Genomic DNA, 22,006 nt, shown 5'->3' with positions numbered 1-22,006 from the left:
TGCAGGGCTTTATGCATTGAACTAAAATTCATGAATAGTCCTTGAACGATAGCAAGAATTAAAACATGAAAAGAAAATATATTTTGTGGGGAATGAATAATGAAAATTGTGAAATAAAAATTAAAATGAAATCAGAAGAACTGGCACTGGCACGGTTGTTCCAAAGATCTCGACGGTTATCCTATAGCAAATGACAATCCCATCCCCTAAGGTGTACCCAAATGGGGTTTAATTCTTGACTGGCCGGGAAACTAAACAGTCGCCGGAAGCTGGAAATGGTTCAATTTACTAAACAAGTTACACTAAAAATAAATCTAAAATCTGATAAAAAAATCTTGCTGAAAATAGAGGGCTCAAGTCTAAAATCTAAATCACAGATTACAACAAATCAAACTTTCCTATCAGGGCTGTAACTCTTTCGACTGTAACAAGAAGATGGTTATGATGTTAAACAGCTAAAATCATCACATTTTGATATCCTACTAGCAAAATGCAACTCAACTAAAAAGCATAATAAGCAGCCATACTTCAGCAGCCAAAAAGAAAAATTCAGTCACATCATTATTCCTCTGATAATATCAAGTTCAAGCCACCAGGATGAAGTGGCCAGATGCAACCTTCACATAACATGTTATGATTCATCGGCACAGGCAGAATCTTCCACTAACTTCCTGGCATAACTGCCAAACATGCCTTGTCCATCCATGGCGGGAATGCATCATCATGAACCAAATTCTGAGGCAAAACAAACCCACCAAGACAATCAGGATGTAAGGATAAACTATAGTAAACAGGATGGAAGGGAACTGAATTACTCGAAATACAATCCCCGAAGATCTGAATCAGGTACGAGCATGAAATTTGTGTCAGAGAGAGAGAGAGAGAGAGAGATTGTTCATTACATGCACGCGCCCCAAGACACCCCTCATCCAACAAGAGTTATTAGACAGGTTTGGAAGGTAGGTTTGAATTGGATAGAAATGATAGTTAATAGCTAAAAAGCATAGACATGGCACATACAAACACAGATGGGGGAAAAAGTGAATTGAAGAAAAAAGGGATACGGGGCGGAGCATGATATATGAGAAGATATTTTAATATATTCTACTATACATATATATATATATATACATATGCCCCCTACCAACCTACAAAAATAAGTGTTCTTTTCCTTTCACTAATTTAAACATCATTTAACCAAAAAAAAAAAATAATAATACTATTCATCAATCATACACCATTATGCTTAAAAGTAAAAACTTTTAAAATCAATTGGCCATAAGGTAATCATCACAAATAGATAAAGTCACAAGTGAAAAAAAGGCCATAATCCAATACATCATCAAAATTTGCAAGCATCAATCATCATAAATTGATAGCAAGAAGAAGAAAGAAAAAAGAGAGTATATTGGCATTTCCAAGTACATCACCTATTTCTTAGTGTCCATGTTCATAGGTGAATAGAGAAACAATAAAGAGATGCCTAGGAGCATACTCATCGTAGAAATGGTTCATGGACCTATACCTCTAATATGCAAGTGGAATATTAAATAGATCAAGGTCAATCCTAATTAGAGCATTAAGCACAACATTGAATACGGTTAAATCAATAAGCTGATCATTACTATTAATTTATCATGTTCAGAATCTTCAAATAGTTATAATGTAATGAGAACTTCACTGGGTTCTTATATCAAATCATTTTAGTGGCCAGATGAACAAAATTCAATCTACTAACAAGCCCAATAGCGTGACAAGCTTCCAAGCATAAATTCTTATTTGATGAGTAAGACAAAAAGCACTTGTCCATCCTTTCCTCAGTCAAGGAAAAAGTTTATCCTTTTTCTGTACCCAATTCGTAAGGGTATTTAATTAATTAGAGAGGTGATGAAATTTGTTTACAAGTCATACAAATCGTTAAGATATGAAAAATAAACTCCCCTCGGCACAGGCAATTTTTTGCCACTAGGAATGGAGGGGCTGCATATATAAAAAATGATGATTAGTATATTCAGATATACAAACAACTTTCTTCATTTAATTTTCTGCACATAACTCAAAGCATTCTTATTTAACCATAAAATACTGATAGCAAGGTCTTAAAGTCTTGGATTTCATGATTAACAACATTTCTTCAATTCGGGAATCTCTCTCTCTCTCTCACTTCACAAGTGACGGACGATGGAATATGGCACAATCAACCAAAAGCAAAACATAATGACAAAACACTTACCTGCAACCAAAAGAAAAATCCACGTAAAAGATTTAACACTTTGTTTTTATCAGATTGGACTGCATCAATCTTTCTTCTAAGCCCTGCATTGTCAAAAATTTGCATTTATGAAATTGGCTGGCGAAACAGTCTTAGTCAAGCTCTTTAAAGAGTAACTACAACAAAAGGAAGAAAGAAATCACCAATAAAGCATATAAAACTACTTTGTTATTACAACCTCATATTACAGGTTATAATCATAGAACAGAAAATAAATGAAGCACGTGACACGGTAACTCATCATCTTTAACATAGAGATGAATGTGTTAAATCAAAATTTAGTTATCTGCAGTGGATGAAACAAGATGCATAGAAAAAGACTAGTAACATCTAGAATAAAATCTCAAACTCCAATTGGGCTGCAAGGATGAATACGTATCTGGTGTAAGCATACAACACTAATATTTAGGCATCTCTCATTATGTTCCTATTTGATAAGTACAATCTTTACACTTAATGAGGGGTATTCATTAGATGAGGACAAGCTAAAACTCAAGCAAAAATTTATCCAATCTATGGTAGATTTGAATCTATTGTTCCAGATGACATTAGTACTTATTAAGGTTCTAAGATGGCAAAAGAAAGGAGAAATATTAAACACAATATTCACGTATCATTGCTTGCTGATGGCCAAAAGTTTATTATGTAGAGCTGGGATCATGGAACCAAATATTCAAATCCCTGCATGCAAAAGGCTTGGTGTGGGTAGCTTTTCTTGTTTCCACACAGTCCAGAAATATCTTGTGGAGCATTCTTGTGCAACATTGAAATGCTGGAATGAAAGAGTAATTGATATTTAAGGTTTTTTCCATTAATTGACCTATGATAGATATCACTCTCCTGAATGATGACCAAATCAAACTCCAAGGCGTATTTGCATAAATATCCCTGCTCGTTCGCATCTGATATAAAAACCTGATCCCTTGTCATCACGTCCCTAACTAAATTCAATAACACAATTAACACCAGGTAGGAAACTTAAGCCTGCAGATTCAGTGCGTGTTTCTGAAGGGGCCAATAATTAACTGACAAAAACTGCATGTCCGTTGTGTATGGAGAAAATTCAAGGAGTTTGAGAAGGAACAAAATGAACATAATTAGCACCACCAAGGACCATTCAGGAAAAAGAAAATTGCAATATTGAGAATTTCCCAATTACGATTGGATTACATCTAGCATCTACATTGAGCCCTTGCCTCTTTGCTCTTGTGATTAAGGAACTCACAAAGTATGTCCAAGTAGAAGTGCCATGGTGTATGCTATTTGCAGACATTATTGTCTTGGTGGATGAGACAAAATAAGACCTAAATAATAAACTGAGTTGTGGATTTTAAGACCATCTTTGTTATATGACTCAAATTGTTTTAGTACCAATAAGGATAATTATCATCTTACTGTATGGCTCAGAATGTTGGACAATTAAATATTAACATGTGCCAAATATGAATGAAGTTAAAATGAGATTGTCACGGTGGATCAGTAGCCATATAAGAAGAGACAAAATAAGAAAGACGATATGTATAACAAGGTTGGAATGGCACATATTGAAAAGAAGATATGGTCTGTAGGGATGTAAATGGGGTTCCCAATTAACCCCATTAATATAATTGTTTTAATATATATTCAAACAAGCCTCATGCTTATATCCCCCAGTTGTTAATTTTTGTACTTAATTTTAACTAAGAGGACTTTAAATGGGGTGGACCTATTTATAACCCTAGATATGGGAGTCACGATTAAAATGATTTGAGCATGTAAGAAAAATATTGATAGACACACCTTTTAAGAAGAGTGGATGAAATGGAGGAAGTTCATAGCAAAAAGAGAGAAAGGAAGACCAAAGAAAACTTGATGAAAAACCCTTAAACATGACATAGGATATAATGACCTCATAGAGAATACGGCCATAGACAAAGACAACTAGAAGTCAAGAATTCATGTAGCCGAACCCACCTAGTAGGATTAAGGCTTGTGATTGTTATTGTTGTTGTCAAATTGAATTATTATTTCTATTCACATTATCACATATAGCATATTCAACTAGAATTTTGACTTCAAAACAAGGAATGTCATCTTGTAACAAAAATCACAGAAAAAAGCAAGGGATTTAACCTATCTCAACTATTGTCAACTCAATAATGATGTGCAAAACTGTTTCTTAATTTGTGATTTTGTAGCAGTCCGTCATTCCACGTGTTTGGTGAGAGTCATACTAGAAGGACAGGAAAAAAAGTACTTTACTACGAGAAAAACTTATATGTCTTATCCAACTTACCATTATACTGTTCAAGATAAGACAGGTTGCGCTCATCTTTGCTGTATGATATTAATGATCCACGCAAGTCTCTGCACCCTTCCTTCAGCTTATGCTCAGTAATATCTTTCCAAAGTTTTTCATATTCCTTTTGATTGTATGGTTCTCTGAGCTTAAGCATGAGCTTCTCCATAAACTGAGAATGTTGGTTGCTATTGCTTTCATTTTCCTCCATCTTTATAAATGCACAACAATGCCAACAATATATCAAATTAAAATAAAATATAATTTTAAGAAATACCTAAGATGGACTAGATCACTGAAACTTTAAAGAGGACAGAGCGAACTAACAATAGAAAATATTACTTACTAGTGAACCAAACACTTTTGAAGTTCCAAATGGGTTGTAGTTCCCTTCAACAAAATCCGAAGCGTTAGATGTCTCAAAAACTTCTGAATCTGAAGAATTTTCAGATTCTTCATGTTTCACCGGTCTAGCACCTTCCATAGCAAAAACCATACCATCCCCCCCTTCTACTGTGATAGAATTCAGGAAAGTTTGGTAGTTCTCATCCCCCATTTTGTTCTCACGTTTATTCCCAAACAAATGATTGTCCTTCCCATTAGATTTCCCAGTAGAACATCCATTTGTCCTGCCTGAAACATGATTTTCAGGCTGAGAATTCAAACACTCCTCCGCCGCTAAATTCCTTTTTTCCATTCCTTTAACGTTTCTCCTACTTTCCATTGCATCCATTGTACATTTGCTCACAGGATTCTTCATACTCCTTTGAGTTCCTATCTTATCTTTGCTCAGAAACTTCCTTGATGTTTTTGCGGCGTCTCTCTTCGACCCACTTGGAAACTTCCTCATTTTTCTCGACATGGGCAGTTGGACATCATTTTCAACATCTGAATGTACCTCTTCAGATTCATACTTTATAAATAAAGGTTCCATGTTTTTTCTTGGAAGATTCAGTATATACGATGTTCCATCTACTGTCAAATTCTCCAAGAACATTTTATATTGAAGATCCACGTCATATTCACCATTACAGTCAGAATTGTCACTTCTATGTTCACTCTCTGAGCTCTCCAAGTCAGTATACTCTTTCAAATGATTCAGAAAGGTCATGTAATTCCCATCCACCTTGCTCTCATCCAACTGCAAATCTAAAAAGGCCGTTTTCAACGATTTCCCATAAGTGCAAAGTTCAAAGGGTCTGATATCAGGCTTCCCTGTCTTCAGCTGCTTTGCCGATCTCTGATCATTCCCAGAATCAAAATCATCCCCGGAGCCAATTCCATCCATTCTAAACAAACCTAGTTGACCTAAGTAATCACATGTTTTTCTCTATTTTCCCTCTTGCAAAAAATAATTATCTAATCTTTCCACAGTATAAACTTTATGGCAGATTAATATTCTGGAATAAAAGACGAGAAAAAAAAAATCAAAAGTCAATAAACAAAATATTATACAATAACTTCAAAAATATGCATTATTCAGAGTCCCAGGCATCAAATCTAGAACAAAATGCAGCCAAAACAGGAAGTAATCTTGAACTGTTTGCTTGCTCAACCCAATTAACAGAACAATTAATCGTAACCACCACACCAGAATGTTGTTGTATAGTAGCATACCACAAAGCATCTCCATTGACAAACTGGGCTAGTTCTTAACCAAATTCATCCCAAATTAAACCAACTGCGAATTCTAGCCCAACGTGGAACTAACCTGACTTATGCAGGCAAAACTACAAAATCTAACCCCACGGATGAGGGCTCAGCCCATGGGCCAGCCCACGGGCTTAGCCCAAAGGTGCAAACCCATTACGGCGTCTGCAACCCCCTAGGCCTAGTATAGTCATCACTGAAGTGGCTACTGGTAGGGCCGTGAGTTTTGAAGGATTTAGGGCAATTTCGTCGACAGGTTCGGTGATGGCAAGGCTCTATAAATAGGGCTTCAGTTTGTCGAAGGAGGACACGGTAGAGGTGAATTCAATTTGAGAGAGAGAGAGAGAGAGTATGCGGAAGGATCGAGTTCTGTCCGTGTGTGTAAGAAGAAACAGAAAGAGAGAAAGAGATGGAGACAGAGAGGTGCAGGATGTGCCCCGCCGGAAGAAATCATCGGAGAAGAGGGGAAAAGAAAGGCGAAATCAACTTACCTTTGTCGGTCGGAAGTACCTGAGCAGAACCCTAGCTGGCCGGCGAAACCCCTTCTCTCTCAGGCTCGACGCGATTAGGTTGATCCAAACAAAAAAAATCATAATCTCTTCCCCCTTTGATCGAGGGAATGAATCCGGTTACTGTTATCGTCTCGAACGGAAATAAAAAATTAAAACATGAAAATGAATATTTTTTTAAAATATAAACATAAATAGAGCTTAAAACAGGAATATGAAATATTTCGAGAAAACTATTCTTATAAGATATTTCCGTGCAACATAAGTTGTTACTACCGTTTCGGATTCTTTCACTAGAATCAAATATTTCAATCTCGAAGTATTTTAACCTTTTATCGTTTCGGAACATTTTAACGATTTGTTTTGGATTGTTTTAAAATTATATAAAATAATAGATATATATTTGTGTGTATATAAAATAATTAATATATTAATAATACACCTTCAAAAGGAAAAAAAATTATAATAGTAATTTCACAACTCACAGCTCACCTGATTTGAAGGAGGAAGATGGATGGGTAAATAAAAAATAGATACGAAAAAAAATGAAGAAATATATATTTTTTAAAAATAACAAATAAAATTATAAAAAAATATAGAGATATTTTTATAAATATAATTTTTAATATAAAAAGTTATAAGAAATAATTATTCAATTTAAAAATAAACATAAATTGTATAATGTATTAAATAAATTTTTAAAAATTAAAAATTTTGAGTTATAAACTAAAATAATTTCATCTTATGAATGAAAATACATTTTTAAATAAAAAAATATTTTTGATATATTTTTAATATTACAAAATGACCACAAAATATTTTTAAAATTATAAAAGTAATTTAAAATATTTTCTTATTTTTGGAAACACTGAAATAATATATTTGAGAAGTTTTTGTGTATGATAGTTAGTTCATAGGAAACAACAATCACTATGGCAAAAGATTAAGAAATAGGAAAAGAATATATAAGTTAAAATTAAGGTTGGCCATAACTTGGTTTTGTTTGGGAATCATGCTAGATGTACAATCATTTTGTACATCTTGAGCTATATAAGGAGGTATTATGATCAAAATATCTTGCACTTCACATGCGCCTCATAAGGGATCTTTTTGTCATTGATACACCTTTATATAACTCAAAATATACATTAACATATACCATAACATTTTTCTTTTGCCAATAAGTTAAAACTATGGCAAAAGACCAACCCATGGAAGAACACTTTGGATGGAAACCCATCTTCGCCTTCTACGACGTTTATAATTATCCCCACGATATTCTTCTTCAGTAATGATTCTCGCTTTTAGGGGACTATTGGATCCCTATTAAGATTAGTCGCATCCACTTCCTCAAGCCAGGCTAGCATCGTCGTTACGTTGAAGAGTGTTTCCCATCTGGGTAAGAGAAGGAGCTCGAAATCGCCTTCGGTTCCTTTCCAGGCTCCGTTTCCCAGCACGGCAATCGGTCTACTTTTCCATCCTCTTCTTCCGATTGCAAGGTCAGTTGATGAGAATCTGTTGAATAAATTGAGTACCAGTACTAGTGGTGTTAGTAGTAATGCGTTTACATATTTGTATGGTTTTGTGTTCAAACCATTGTCGAACATCATTGGTCCTTTGTACTTTGACTTTGGAAAGAAAGCTCTTGAGGATATTGCTGCTTATGTGTCAATGTGGCCTGGAAAGCATTGGGGCTTCCCATTGAGGATGCTACAATGGAAGTTAACTTGCCTCCGGCCCATAGCCTGGCCTCACATTGTGCATGTAGGATTGATGCACACACCGAATGTAAAAACAAAAACAAGCACATCTTCTCAACCAAAAATCTGGAACCGTTGGTCTTTCATCTTAAGTTAGTTAAGGGGAGAAGATAAATCATTCAGAAGTAAGTAAACTATCAGTTTGACTCCAATTTTGTTAGTTATGTTTGCTATGGAAATGATCCTAGCAAATTAACTGAAGTTCTGCCGATATTATGTAGGTCTGGGAAGCATACAAAACTACTAGAAGATACCCAGAAAATTGGTACATTATAAATCCAGACTCCCCCAACTCAACTCACTCTGCACGCACAAACACCTTGGAAGTGGCTATCCAACAAGAAAGCCCATACCTAATGGTTCTATAATCCTCAAGGGTTCTGACTAGAGCTTCACAGAGAACATATTGAAAATGTTTAAATGTACCTATCAACATACAAACCTTTTAGCTTCATTTTTTGCCCCTTTTTTTATGTTTATTTCTATGCAGAAATTATGTCCATCGTGTCTTTTCTTTTGATGAAACTCATTTTGGATTTTATATACCATGTAAGCCAACAACTTACATGGTATCAGCTCAGCAGTCTTCACTTAATACAATCTTCTGATGCAACAGTCTGGCGAGGCTAATGCAGACTCTGTATCAGCTCAGCAGAAACTGAAGGGGGACCTGGAGGTACTGTCAGTGTTCTTCCAAAGGATATGCAGCAGGGTCTACTTCTGAATCCTCAGAGAGCAGCCCTTTTTGGAAGGACAAGACCTCCTGATCATCCGCTTGTACATGTTGAAACTATTTCTTCCACTTCACACAGTTGATACCCAAAATGGAAGTAATCAGGTGGATTTTGATAAAAGGAGGATTTTTCTTATTCTCCTGGAGGGCATGAAAGGCACAATAGTTTTGCAACAATTTCAGTCTCATCCTGTCATCAAGTTGGGAGAAGTTAATGATTTTTCAGGCACAATTCTCTTTCTAGGTCAGTCTCTCAGCTGTACTCTTTTCCTCTCCTGATACCATTTTGCGCACTGGAATATATCATGGATACATATTTCACCAGGAATCAAAATGCTGTAAGAACTACAATGTGATTGGAGCTGCACTTTCCGCAGGCTCATTGAGGTAAAAAAAAAAAACACACACACACACACACACTTCTTTTTACATTCTAACCTCTGATTATTTGAGAAACAACCTGGAAAAGATGATAATCCAGAACTCTTGGACTATTGTTTATGTCCTCGTCTTTGTGAGATTGAAGGTTCACGTTTCTTAATACCAAGAGCTGTAAACTAACATTCTGTTGCATGACTACCCCTCCCACTAGTTCTGTTGCATCTCAATTTGCTGTTAATTAACTTGCAAAAAATCGTCGTTTTTTTATATTAAATTACTTGAGCATGGAATCACGTGTTTTATGTCTCCAGTGGCATTTTAGTTGTGGACGTATAGCAGATTAAGGCACCAGGAGCTCAACTTTGATTTTGCTTAGTTGATACTTGACCTATGAAGCCACATGGTATGCATTTTGTTACTAATTCCCTTTGTTAAAGTATTGAAAGGCACCTAGCTGATATTTGAATAAGTTGATTAGGATTATGCATCTCATATTTCAGAAGATACTTCCATTTTTGTCTACATCTGTCAATTTACTTGCTGCTGGTTTCTGTAGTTTGGTACCTTTTAGGAATGATTAAAACGGTCAAGAAGAATTTGAAAATAGTTTATACTCTTGCAACTAGTTTCCTATCATCTACTATCGCAATTAACTTGCCTGCTAAGATGCGCCAAGGACTAAGCCACAGTTAAAAGCAAAGAAACTTAACTCCTATTATGGATTAATTGGAACTTGAGTAGATCACAAGGTCTGTGGCAAAACCAATGCTATGATGGTTTGGCAGTTGGTCATCTTAGTTATTGAGGATTCCGGTTCTTTATGCTTTTTCACTATTCCATTTCTCTTGAGAAGGAAAGGAAATTATTCTAGTTGTAAGATGGACCACAATCAGTGTGATCCATATCCCCTAGTGTTAAACCTCCAGGGAAAAATCAATGAAGGAGACAGGATGGAATCTTGTAGAGCTCAAATCCTGGGTCTTGATCTTTGCTGCCGCATCAGAATGTTGACTTGTTGCAATATCAAGGAGGCATGAAGCTTTCAAAGAAAATGATATTTTTGTTTAATTTCATCTATCAATTTCCGTATTCAGTGGTTCACATACTTTTACCGTAGGCGTTAAAATGTACAAAGAGGTGCCAAGATGTCCAGCAAATTCAACTTCTAATGTGACAGGTGTCATTTCATATTTAATTTTCTTGTCATGTTGTTTTGTTGGCTCACTCACTGTTGAAAATGACATGGAAACATACATATTTTGACCGGGAAAACTTATTTACTGGGGTTGTTTCTATGGTTAGGAACATTAGGTTATTCCACATGAATGCAGAACTGAAAGACCTGTTTTCACAACTCCAAGTGATGGTCTTTTAGTGAACAAAGAGCAACCTTGTTGTTGCTACTAAAAGTTCACCACCCACAATAAGTTTAGAAAAATGAAATGCTTCCTAGATTGCTTGGGAAATTAAAGAGAGTGCTAAACCATTTTTTTTTTTTTTTTTGGGTGGGGGGGCCTTATTTAATAGTATAAGCTTGTTTTGCAGTTTCTTCTACCAAACTAGATGTGCAGTCGTACAAAAAAGAAAAAATATATATATAAAAAAACAAAATGAAGTTGTTAGGCAGAAGATGTTATTTCTAGCAATCATACCCAGATATTAAAGCAAAGGATGAACTTGCATGGCCAAAGCCAAAGTTACTATAAGTCTCGATGAATATAATTTAAACAAGTCTAATGATTTTCATTTTGTGTATGTCATTAAACTTAAACTTGAAGGTACATCCAAACTTGTGTTTAATTGTTTGTTTTGATTCTAAGAATTTAAAAAAAAAAAAATTCAAAAATGTAAAAACCAAAAAAATTATTTTCACAATTACCATTTTGTTCCATTTTCCTTGCCTTCCCCGTCCCCCTGCGCCATCAAAATTATAAGATTTTTTTTTTTATTTGATAATTGAACAAATCAACAAAACTTAAGAACTCTATCAAAGAAATCTAAAATTACATAATACGCTCTTAACCATAAATCACATCGATCGAACCTCAAACCTTTCCCTATCCACCAGGTAGAGCTCGTTTTTGCACTCTAAATATATTTGTGATGCCGTAGATAGACTATTACTATATCAACACTCTCAAATCTCAAGGGGTATGACATCTTTGCTATGTGTCTATAAAACTAATAATAATATCAAGCTTTAATCCAGTTATATATGGGGTTACTTAAAAAATTTACAATCTTTTTCATTTATCTATTTGGGTTCAGAACAAACTGTAAATAAGAGTTCACATGTGACATTTTTGTTATGTATGTGTAAATATATGTACTTAGTTGTTAAACACACATAATATAAACTCGTGTATCATGGGATATATATATATATTATTTATAAATGTATGATTGGAGGAGGACGAGGTGAGGAAGAAGAAGAGTATCCATTCCATTGCATCAAGCAACTGATAAGAAGACAAAAAAAAAGAAAAGAGAGAGAAGAAGATGTTGTGTGGTGCATTTCAACCTCAAAACCTGAAATGGAGAGATGGCCACGTCTTACAGTTCACAGACACATAGAAGGCTAGCCCTTAACAACAAAACGGCTTTCCCATAACGCGCTTCTGCGGCGCGTTGCCCAACACCAAGAAAACAGCCATCCAACATAAACATATATGCTTTTATTTTTATTTTTCATTTTACTTATTTCTACTCCCATCATCTAAAGAGAGTGCAATGAGCCGCCCAATGGGAACTTTTTAGGATATTGAAAGGGTACTCATTCTTTGAGGGTGCAGTATGTAAATGAAGTGTGATACAATGAGAGCAGGAATGCGAGATGGCTACTTAAGCATAGATTGCCTCTTTGGGTACCTCAAGATTCATTCAATTCACCCCTTCCCCTCCCCTCCCCTCTTAAATACGCTTTTAAGTGGGAAATTTATGGCTAAAGGCCCCATGTGTTGACCTAAACATACGAAAGTGGGGCCCACTTGTCCTTTTCTGATAATAAAGCGTGACTTACATGCAATTCTAAAGTGAGAGTGCTAGTGGAAATATGCGGGCGGGCACATTAGAATTACCAGAAATTTTCTGCCGAGTGCCCCCCTCCTTTCTCTCACTCAATCATTGCGGCTGCCCCAACCCAACACCAAAACCAAAAGACCATTCGGGTAACAGCAGCGGGGGGAGAGAGAGAGAGAGAGAGACATTGGATTCAATTTACCGCCGGGGGGGGGGGGCTGTAAAAACCTGAGTATATCTCAAACCCACAAATAAATAAATAAATTTGAATTTTAAGTAGTATCATGCCACGAGGGCAATCCATTTGGCCCGTGACAGTGTGGTGGTGGAGGAAAGCTCAACGGCAACACGGGGTAAGGGTAGTTGCATGGGAGAAAGGTGAAAATAAACATGATGAAAGCAGTGACGCGACAGGAGGGGGGAAGAGATGGGGGGGCAAAGGTTACGCACAATGAGAGCATTGCTTCAATGCCACGAACCAACCATGACTCCCAATATGTAAAGGCCCAGTTGTATGTATTGTTTCAACTCCAGCTAGGGTGGGGGAGGGAAGAGAGGTGACGTGATGGGGGTTAAAAGAGTAAAGAATATAATGGGTGCGTGATTTTCCATGAAGGAGACAAATCAGCCCATCCCTTCAACCTCAAGGTGGTCCTCTTCCATTAATACTTTCCATACCATCCTTATCCTACACTCCCCTTTCCCCTTCTCCCCCCCCTCTTATCCTGCGCACACGTCTCTCTCTCCTCCTATAACCCACAATTCCACAACCCCAAATCCACCTCTTTCTTTCATACACAAGCCATCGAATTCAACTCAACAGAGCCAAGCACAAGCAGCATGTCAGCTTCGGCAGTGTGGAGCAGAGAAGAAGAGAAAGCTTTCGAGAATGCCATCGCAATACACTGGGCTGAGGACTCCAAAGACCAGTGGGACAAGATTGCTTCAATGGTTCCCACCAAAACCATTGAAGAGTTGAAGCTACACTACCAGGCTCTGGTTGACGATGTTACCGCGATCGAAGCCGGGCAAGTGCCACTTCCAAACTACCTAGTTGAGGAGGCTTCACCATCATCAACCAAGGACCCCCATGGTTTTTCTGGGCTCACGGCCTCGGAGAAGAAATCAAACTGCAACTACGGCAACGGGTTTTCAGGGCTTGCCCATGACTCAACCGGGCATGGAGGCAAGGGAGGATCCAGGTCGGAGCAAGAAAGACGAAAAGGAATTCCATGGACAGAAGAAGAGCACAGGTAAATTCAAGAAACACATATCACTACTCAATTCTAGTCAGTTAAACCTTTTAACTTACGACTTCCAGTACATTCCTATACAAGTGGTTCATATACTCCTAAAATGCAATCAAAATCTTGATGTTTTAACAGACTTACCTGTGGCTCCTTGTGATTTCAGGCTATTTCTGCTTGGTCTGGACAAGTTTGGGAAAGGAGACTGGAGGAGCATTTCAAGGAACTTTGTGATATCGAGGACTCCAACACAAGTGGCAAGCCATGCCCAGAAATACTTCATTCGACTGAACTCGATGAACAGAGACCGGAGGAGATCCAGCATCCATGACATTACCAGTGTCAACAGCGGGGATGTTTCGGCCCAACCACCCATCACCGGCCAGCAGACTAATCCTGGAAACCCAGCAAATGCAGCAGCTATCGGGCCACCGATGAAGCATAGGACTCCACCAAACATGACCGGTCTAGGTGTGTACGGAGCACCGGTAGGGCACCCAGTAGCTGCTGCTCCTGCTCACATGGCATCAGCTGTTGGGACTCCGGTTATGCTTCCTCATGGACACCATCCACCATATGTAGTCCCAGTAGCATATCCAATGGCACCTCCAACAATGCACCAATAACAATGGATCCAACCCTCCCATCTCTCTTGGGGAAGGCTCATCTGTATAGTGCAGTAACATAATCCTTCATTCCATCTCTATCTTACCGATCTGATTTGTCACTGGAATCCATCATCCAAATATACTGCTACCAGGCACTTATCAAAGACCCATTTCAAGACTAGGGAAATAAGGACATAGAAGCAAGATCTAGAATGTACCTAGAATTCTCTATTACCAGTCACCAAATCATCAATTGACTGGGATCCAGCAGGGTAATCAACTAGTTTCATGACCAAAAGTGCCCTAAGAATTCAGCAATTTCTCTTTCCTGGCACCGCAAGCATGTGCAAGCCCCATGGGCGAAGCAATGTCATTCAGCTAGGTACCCCACTGGAATCTACCTTCCACAATATCTCAATCCACATCTTCTGGACCCATTCAATTAAGAACTGGGTCACCATCCCACTAACATAAAGGACGTTTACCACAGCAAACCCAGATTCAGAGCTGCTGAAATTGCATCCTCTTGTGTCTCCTCATTTCACCAGCATCAAGCTGCAGAATACTACAAACTGACCTGTTCAATTACATTAATATCTTGATGTGTTTTAATGTCTTAAGAAGCTTGCAACAATTGGCTTCAAAAAGGTGAATTCAGAAGGTCTCTACGGTCCTATATTCAAAAAATGAGAGAGAGAGAGAGAGATTCTGTTATGCATATCTTTTGGTGCCAGAGATTGCATTTCCATACCAAAGCAGAAACAAAAATAACAATGAGAGATCTCCTGATTCCCATATCAATTAGGAAAAAGGCTCCTTGAAGCATACTGAGAATACATGAAAACACACCAAATTACAAAAAGGAAATGCATCATGTTATGCATGTTATGTACAATAAGTATTCAAAACCTCTTAACATTTAGTTGAAGCTTCCGGGAGAAGACATGAAACAACAATCTTTTCCGTCCCCACTGCCACCATAGTGGAACCCTGGCACGCTGTCTCTTTCTTGAACGTTTCTCTGCAAAAATGAAAGCCAGGAAAAAATTAGTCCATGACCAATTATCTTTAGTACATATCATCATGCGTTGCCAGTTCCACCCTTCCTACATTTCTGCACCAAGACTAATATAAGGGCTTCTCCCTATCCAATCACAATGCGCATCCAATTGCAGAGTCCATATAGAATCAGTTCTCTAGAACATCTTTCCACAAGAACAAAAAACGTGGTTGATGAACTATAATGGAACAGGAAAAGGTTTGGCCATCATTTAACTGCCAGAAGAGGTCAATTAATTTGCATAAATAGTTCAACTTTCAACTAACCAATATAAACTAATAGATCAACTGGAGAATTATAAAGATGACTTCCACCTTGTTCCTAAAAGGAAACATTGACCAGAGGAATGTCTAATTGGGATTCTTGGCTGCTTTTAGCACATAAGGGCTTAAATCCCCATTATGCACTGCTCTCATAAAAAAAAATGCAATAGATGGAGCTCAAGTGTGTAAACAAATATCATGGACACAATGTGCGGTAGGCTTTACATGATAATTCCAGGCATATTCAACATTCTGTCAAATATCATCGAGGCTTGAAACTATAAACTTTGTTTTGAATACACATCTTGTTGGAGAAGATTCCGACTCATGCTAAGCATGGACTGTCACAGTGATGGCAGTTGCATTCCAGTTAACGTTATGCATACTACAGGGCAGGACACAATGGAAAATATCATATAGAATATTATTTATAAACCTTTAATTACTGAATATTATTTACAAACCTTTTATTACTTTCTATATAGGTGGTCTGATTCTAGAAGCCATTGGAACAAAATCAAATTCTTCCTCCCCTTATTCTTTACTGGGTAATATGCATTCTTCCTCAAGGAAGCTACGCATATAAGGTCTTGTATTTAAACAAGTATCAGGTGAATCTTAAACAACCATCCTGCAATTTCAACATGGGCTTCAATGGTTTAGTTTCTTCCCTACCTACGTTCACAAGTCGGATGCCTTAGAATCCAGATTTCTTTGTACACAAATTCTACACAACCTTTACTCCACATACCTCATTACTAATTACGAGGACAAAAGCCTTGAGAGTGGAGGCATAATCCTCTTTAGAGAGGACGGCAGAACAGATGCACAGATAAGACTAATTTAAGTTGATTTTATCTTGCTTCTCTTCTCCTCAATGTAGAGTGCTCATTTCCTCCTATTTCACTATTTCATCATCTTCTAGCGAAATCCTCTTTGATGTGCCAACTGGGGGAAGAGGGGGGGGGGGGGGGGGGGGGGGGGGAGTGTAATTACAGAAAGGAATTACACTTACTTCTATCCTGAAGAGCATGTGTTCCCCATTGTGACTGCAACTTCAAAAGGATGGATTCCAGTGAAGGCCAGAAGTTCAACTGAATTTTCAGGACTTCAAGAATAGTCAACAATCCAGATTTAGATGGTACAACATTCTCTTCACATCTGGGATTTTCACCAAGCAAGACCTTCATTGCATAGATGAAAAGTCACAAAAGAGCACTGAATGGAAGATAGTACACTCATAACTTTATAATAAATCCACAGGACACATCACGAATATCCATGTATTGGACACACACACATCCAAGAACACAGCATTATGACATCATTCAGGGACAGGACTAATTCCAATACACAGCACACACGCATCAAGAAAGTTTGTGCAGAAATATTTTTTGTGATTTTAGAAGTTAGAACTCAAAAATCAATTTCCTTAAACAAAACATTCTAAAAAACCAGCATCACCTACAGTTGGTTTCCAAATGCTTCGACCTTTTCCTGAATTTCAACTAAGTGGTCCTGCCCAAACACATGCCTATAAAGAAGGGCATCCCCAATGCATGAGGCTCAGTGCTTTGCAAGGGTCATATTTTGCACACAGCCTTCCCCTTGCTTTTTTGCAAAGAGGTTGTTTCCACAGTTCAAACGCATGCCTTCTGGTCACAGAGGGGTAACCTCACCATAGCTACTAAGGCTCTCCTATAACTTTTACAAAACTCATGTTAAGTAAACGGATTTCACCTTTTTCAATCAGAATAAAAGACCCATCCCTCCCTCAAGAAAAAAGAAAAAGAACAATACAGAAAACAAAAAACAAAGAATGTTTGTAGTGTACATTGCAAAAATCAAATTATACTCCTTTCCACTAATTAAGACCATGTAATGTTACCAAACTCCAAAATTCTTGAAAGATCTTGCCAAAAACGTGAAGTTAAACATATACCAAATGTTGTATAGGAGGACATGAATGATTAAATTAAGATTTCAAATGACCAGTTTCATGTCAGCTCATTACACTTTCCCACCCTTACAACAGACAGCTTGCAGAAAGAGCAGTTTGAGAAGCTTTTTTTTTTTTTGGGGGGGGGGGGTCTATGCAATCGCAGAGTTACCAACTTAATCAATGAAAATCTAAAGGCATTGGTGCTGGATGGACAGATAACTTATTTGGCTCCAGAACAGTATGTTCTATTGCAGTTTTACTCAATTGCCAAACATACTGCATACATCAGAAATGGTGAACCTAGTGGCCAAAAAGCATTCCAAAGTTTTTTCATATTTATTGTTAAAAGGCTTTCTCAGGAGTGAAAAATTAATTATAATGAATTCAAAATATGAAAAGGTGTGTTTTACCTGGTAAAATGTTATGAAATTACCATCATGCTCCATAAAATATTTTCAGAAACTTAATATGAATAAAAAATATAATACATTGATTATCTTATCAGATACCTAATTATTAAAAGAAAAATCATTAGAAGTATTCCTTACATTCTAATACTGTAATTTATAAAAATCTACCTCTTTGTACCATATTTAAAAATACAAAGTATACCACATCTTCAATCTATATACTGAAATAATCTTGCACTCTTAAGGAACAATAGCTCAATCCACCCAAGCATTACAGCTTAAGGCACTGAAGGATGATGATGAAGATGATATAAAGATTAAATGGTAATAATCATGTTAGAATTAAGAATTGAAAAAAATAACTGACCTTAATCACTGCAGTTGCAGAAGATGATATTGATCGTAGATTATATCTGCACACAAGTACGCATATTCATTGTTCACATAAAGAAAAAATCTTAATTAACTAAAATCAAGGATCAAAATGTAATCACAAACCCGCCCTCAAGAATAACAAGCAACTTCCCACCAGAAAGAGCACTCAACATATGTGCCATTTGTGCAAAGCCATCAGGAGTCACCTACAACAAAAAATGTGGCCTAGAATAATCTTTGGATCCGTTTATCCTACTGAAAAATGAAATGATACACCAATCGTCATCCATCAATTTTGAGTTAGGCATTTAAGTATGGCCATCCAAGAGTCCAATCATAAATTGTTTAGTTAGACATTAAAGTATATCCAAAGAATGCCCAGAGAAAGTCATCCAAGCAATGTGGTCTGACAACAAAAGTGGTCAAGATACTTCTATTATGTTACATTGACTTCTAAATGGGTGAACTACAAATGCCAAATACTTGACCCTTGGGAGACAAAGGGGATACTGAGGCCAACATGACTAAACATAGGCTCAATAAACATGATGTGTAGGCTAGTTTATGAACACCATTTTGTTAGATAAATCTCAAAAATGTACATAAAATTTTAAAGTATATATGATTTCTAGTGTTCTTGGACATGAGAATTACATCAATCTGACACTTCCAGACAAATACTCACACCTGACACCCATGCAACCCCAGTCCATGTAACAGACTCCTACGGTCCCCAAAGCACCTCCTGGACATTTAAATTTAAAAATGCCTAGAAAGAGAATCAAAAGTCTCACATCTTATAATCCAACAGACTATGTAGACACCCTTAATAAATGGCAATCATTTAAGACATAGTGAGCCAAGAATGAAGTACTTACATCACAGCAGCCAAGGGGATCACCCCTTGCCGCATCAAATCCAGCAGATATGATGGTAAAATCAGGGGCAAACTCAGAAGCTGCAATTAAATGCCATTTAAAGCTATGCAATATCCTTTTCTTTCTATTGTAGTTAAAAAGAAGAAGAAGAAATAACCTATAGGTAGCACAACATTCTGGAATGCAAAAATATAATCATTGTCACCAACTCCACCACGACTCCATGGGATATTCACACAATATCCTTCTGCATCCTTGGTACCAACCTGCACAGGGTAGAAACTGTTACAGGCATGCTTATTAATTTGGAAATATCCTCGAGGACAGGCTAAATGGAAGGATTCAAGAATATAAGCATTAAGTGGCAAACATCTAGAAGTTAAGACATGAAGAGACTACAAACATTGAAAGGTTCAAGAAATATACAACACCGATTAAAAAAAGATGCAACAACTGGCTCAATGAGAGACTGCAAGAATAAATGTGGAAGAAGTTAAAACTATAAGGGTGTTCCCTGTGCACAAGGCTCCACACATTACAAAGGTAGATGGATAGTTATTTTTTATACAGACTGTCTTCACAACTTGAATTCATGACCTTTCAATTAAAAAGAGCAATTTTATTGTTGCTACCAAGGCTCACTCTCTAACGGGAAAAGTTTAAAATGGGAAAAAATAAAAAAATAAAAGTGGTGCACAAACATCAGCACCAGAACAAGAAATCAGGTCTCATGGGTATGAAGATGCCGAAGGCTTTTGGGATAACATTGTCATGCTTGTTTGGGACTGGAGTCATAGGATTTTAGACACTTTGTGTTTTACCATACATATTGTAACAGAGATGATGATGTTCATTGGCCTATCAATCTGGTATTTCAGTGTGAATCTTACTTTTTATAAAATGAATGTATTCCTAAGAAAGGCACCACCAAAAATGGGCTTAGTCATGTAAAAAAGGAGTATACGGTAAATAAAAGAATTAGAGGGCAAAAAATAGAGGAAAGATTCTTTCTTTAACCAAAAGTACAGAAAAATATAGCATGTAATCTGGTTGTATCAGCCATTTTCTTCTTCCATGTTTAGTTGATCGATAACTTGATGAAAAAGATGGAAATAGGTAGGGTGGAAGACTTCAGGTTTGGTAAATGAAGATGATGGCTCCTTTGTTGCAGTGGAACACAATAGGAGCAAGCCCAAATCGATCCAGGTTATAGTAGCTGAGTAACTATTGTGAATTAGTGAAGCCCTCTCTAAACTATACCACTCACTACTCCAACGAGTAAAGGAAGCACTGATTCCCCAAGCCAGCACAAAGGTTACACCACTTGTTGGTCATAGGATTTGCATTTTCCCTCGGAAGGGAGTTAGAGGTCCTTAGAAATGTGTGCATAAAATTGATGGGATTTCTTAATGATATATTATTCTTTGTTTCGTGGAAAAAAGTAGTGGGATTTGGTTCTTGACTAATTTACCATTGCTTCAGCGTTTAGCCAGAAAGCATGAAAGTTACCCTTTTACTATTTAAACCCAAAACTCTGCGCAATGTTCCCCACCATAAAACCATTCATCTACTAATCAAATAGGAATTCAGACTACAAGAGTTGAAAATAAGAGAGAGAGAGAGAGAGAGAGAGAGCTAATTCTACAATGAGAATTAAAATTAATAGAAAAATCTAGAAGGTAATTCAAATTTTCATTTTTTTCTCTAACAGGTTTATTTTGAAATTTTTGAAATAAAAAATCTATTATTTTATAAAAGAATTGATACTAGAACTTTTTAATTCATACTTTCAGTCTTATCAAATAGATACCAAACTGCTATACTGTGCACCAAGGTCCCCCAATCCTCTATAAACAACAAATACACATCTAGTTCTAGTTTGATTCTCACGATTTATTCAACCAACCAACAAAAGCCTTGGTAGCAAAGGTAAGCTTGCTTCTTTATAATGAAAGGTCACAGGTTTGAGTTGGGAAAAAAACAAGGATAAGACTACTTACAAAAACAACCATCTCCCAACTCTCGCAAAGTGGAAACCCTTGTGCACTAGGTACACCCTTTTTAGTCAATAGAAGCCTGCTAGAGTAAGTACAAGGGAACCAACTCTGAGCAGGATGGAGGGTAGCTTGCATCTAGCCGCAAAGCCATAAGAGCCAAGTCTCATATATTGAACTATCATTTAATTGGGAAACTTCCTTGAACCCTACACCAAGGCTACTAACTCTTCAACTGTTATCACAATGACAAGTACCTTATCATGTTCCTCCCTCCCAAGGTATTAAAAGGCAATACCAAGGAATAACATAACTGATCTTTCTGTTCTTTGCTCCACTGAGGCCTCTAGCTACAAGGATGCAGGTGGACCTTTTTTAAATCTTGGGCAGAGCCAACCAAACATGCATTGGAATGAAGTGAAAAATTCATCAAGAGATGACTACCAACATCACACATGACAGATGCCATAAGCACCCTACTTCTGTAGCTCCTCAGCTTCTTTAACTTCATATAAAAAGTAGAGCAACAGATATCCAAAACCCAAATTTTGAACCCCAGCCCAAAAGCTTTCGAGCAACAATCCCTATATATTCACTTACCTTGTTGATAGTCAGTATCTTCTAATAT

The 22,006-nt window shown here is 37.0% G+C and overlaps 3 protein-coding genes across 6 annotated transcripts in view; 1 reads left to right on the top strand and 2 right to left on the bottom strand.

Annotated features, from left to right (window-relative positions):
• Positions 1-322: 322 nt before the first annotated feature.
• On the bottom strand, positions 323-6,878 carry LOC127792874 (uncharacterized). The gene is made up of 5 exons (XM_052323495.1): positions 6,692-6,878; positions 4,897-5,950; positions 4,548-4,761; positions 2,234-2,316; positions 323-735 (listed from the first exon to the last, which is right to left on the bottom strand). The coding sequence occupies exons 2-5, from the start codon at positions 5,836-5,838 to the stop codon at positions 664-666; spliced, it is 1,311 nt and encodes a 436-aa protein (XP_052179455.1). The 5' UTR covers positions 5,839-5,950; positions 6,692-6,878; the 3' UTR covers positions 323-663.
• Positions 6,879-13,221: 6,343 nt separating this feature from the next.
• On the top strand, positions 13,222-16,764 carry LOC127793231 (transcription factor MYBS1). Its single transcript, XM_052324042.1, has 2 exons — positions 13,222-13,854; positions 14,015-16,764. Exons 1-2 carry the CDS (start codon positions 13,442-13,444, stop codon positions 14,472-14,474), a joined length of 873 nt encoding a protein of 290 aa, XP_052180002.1. The 5' UTR covers positions 13,222-13,441; the 3' UTR covers positions 14,475-16,764.
• Positions 15,215-22,006, bottom strand: part of LOC127793229 (histone deacetylase 15) — a 29,533-nt gene continuing 22,741 nt past the window's right edge. For all 4 annotated transcript variants that reach the window (XM_052324038.1, XM_052324040.1, XM_052324039.1 and 1 more), the window contains 6 exons: positions 19,542-19,650; positions 19,385-19,464; positions 18,630-18,712; positions 18,499-18,544; positions 16,795-16,963; positions 15,215-15,477 (listed from right to left, as the gene is read on the bottom strand). In XM_052324038.1, coding sequence (XP_052179998.1) covers positions 15,359-15,477; positions 16,795-16,963; positions 18,499-18,544; positions 18,630-18,712; positions 19,385-19,464; positions 19,542-19,650 — 606 coding nt within the window. In that variant the 3' untranslated portion in view covers positions 15,215-15,358. The remainder of the gene's footprint in view (positions 15,478-16,794; positions 16,964-18,498; positions 18,545-18,629; positions 18,713-19,384; positions 19,465-19,541; positions 19,651-22,006) is intronic.

This window comes from Diospyros lotus, unplaced genomic scaffold, assembly GCF_014633365.1.
Source record: "Diospyros lotus cultivar Yz01 unplaced genomic scaffold, ASM1463336v1 superscaf1, whole genome shotgun sequence".
In the NCBI taxonomy this organism is placed as follows: Eukaryota; Viridiplantae; Streptophyta; class Magnoliopsida; order Ericales; family Ebenaceae; genus Diospyros; species Diospyros lotus.
This window is presented reverse-complemented; position numbering and strand designations above follow the sequence as displayed.

Bases quoted from the DNA above. Each gene is read 5' to 3' on its own strand.
- LOC127792874 (XM_052323495.1), bottom strand. From the start codon at position 5,838: ATGGATGGAATTGGCTCCGGGGATGATTTTGATTCTGGGAATGATCAG. The intron at 4,762-4,896 runs GTAAGTAATATT...GCATTTATAAAG, and splicing joins CAAAAGTGTTTGGTTCACTA to ATGGAGGAAAATGAAAGCAA. The intron at 736-2,233 runs GTAAGTGTTTTG...GTTTTGCCTCAG, and splicing joins GATTTTTCTTTTGGTTGCAG to AATTTGGTTCATGATGATGC.
- LOC127793231 (XM_052324042.1), top strand. From the start codon at position 13,442: ATGTCAGCTTCGGCAGTGTGGAGCAGAGAAGAAGAGAAAGCTTTCGAG. The intron at 13,855-14,014 runs GTAAATTCAAGA...TTGTGATTTCAG, and splicing joins TGGACAGAAGAAGAGCACAG to GCTATTTCTGCTTGGTCTGG.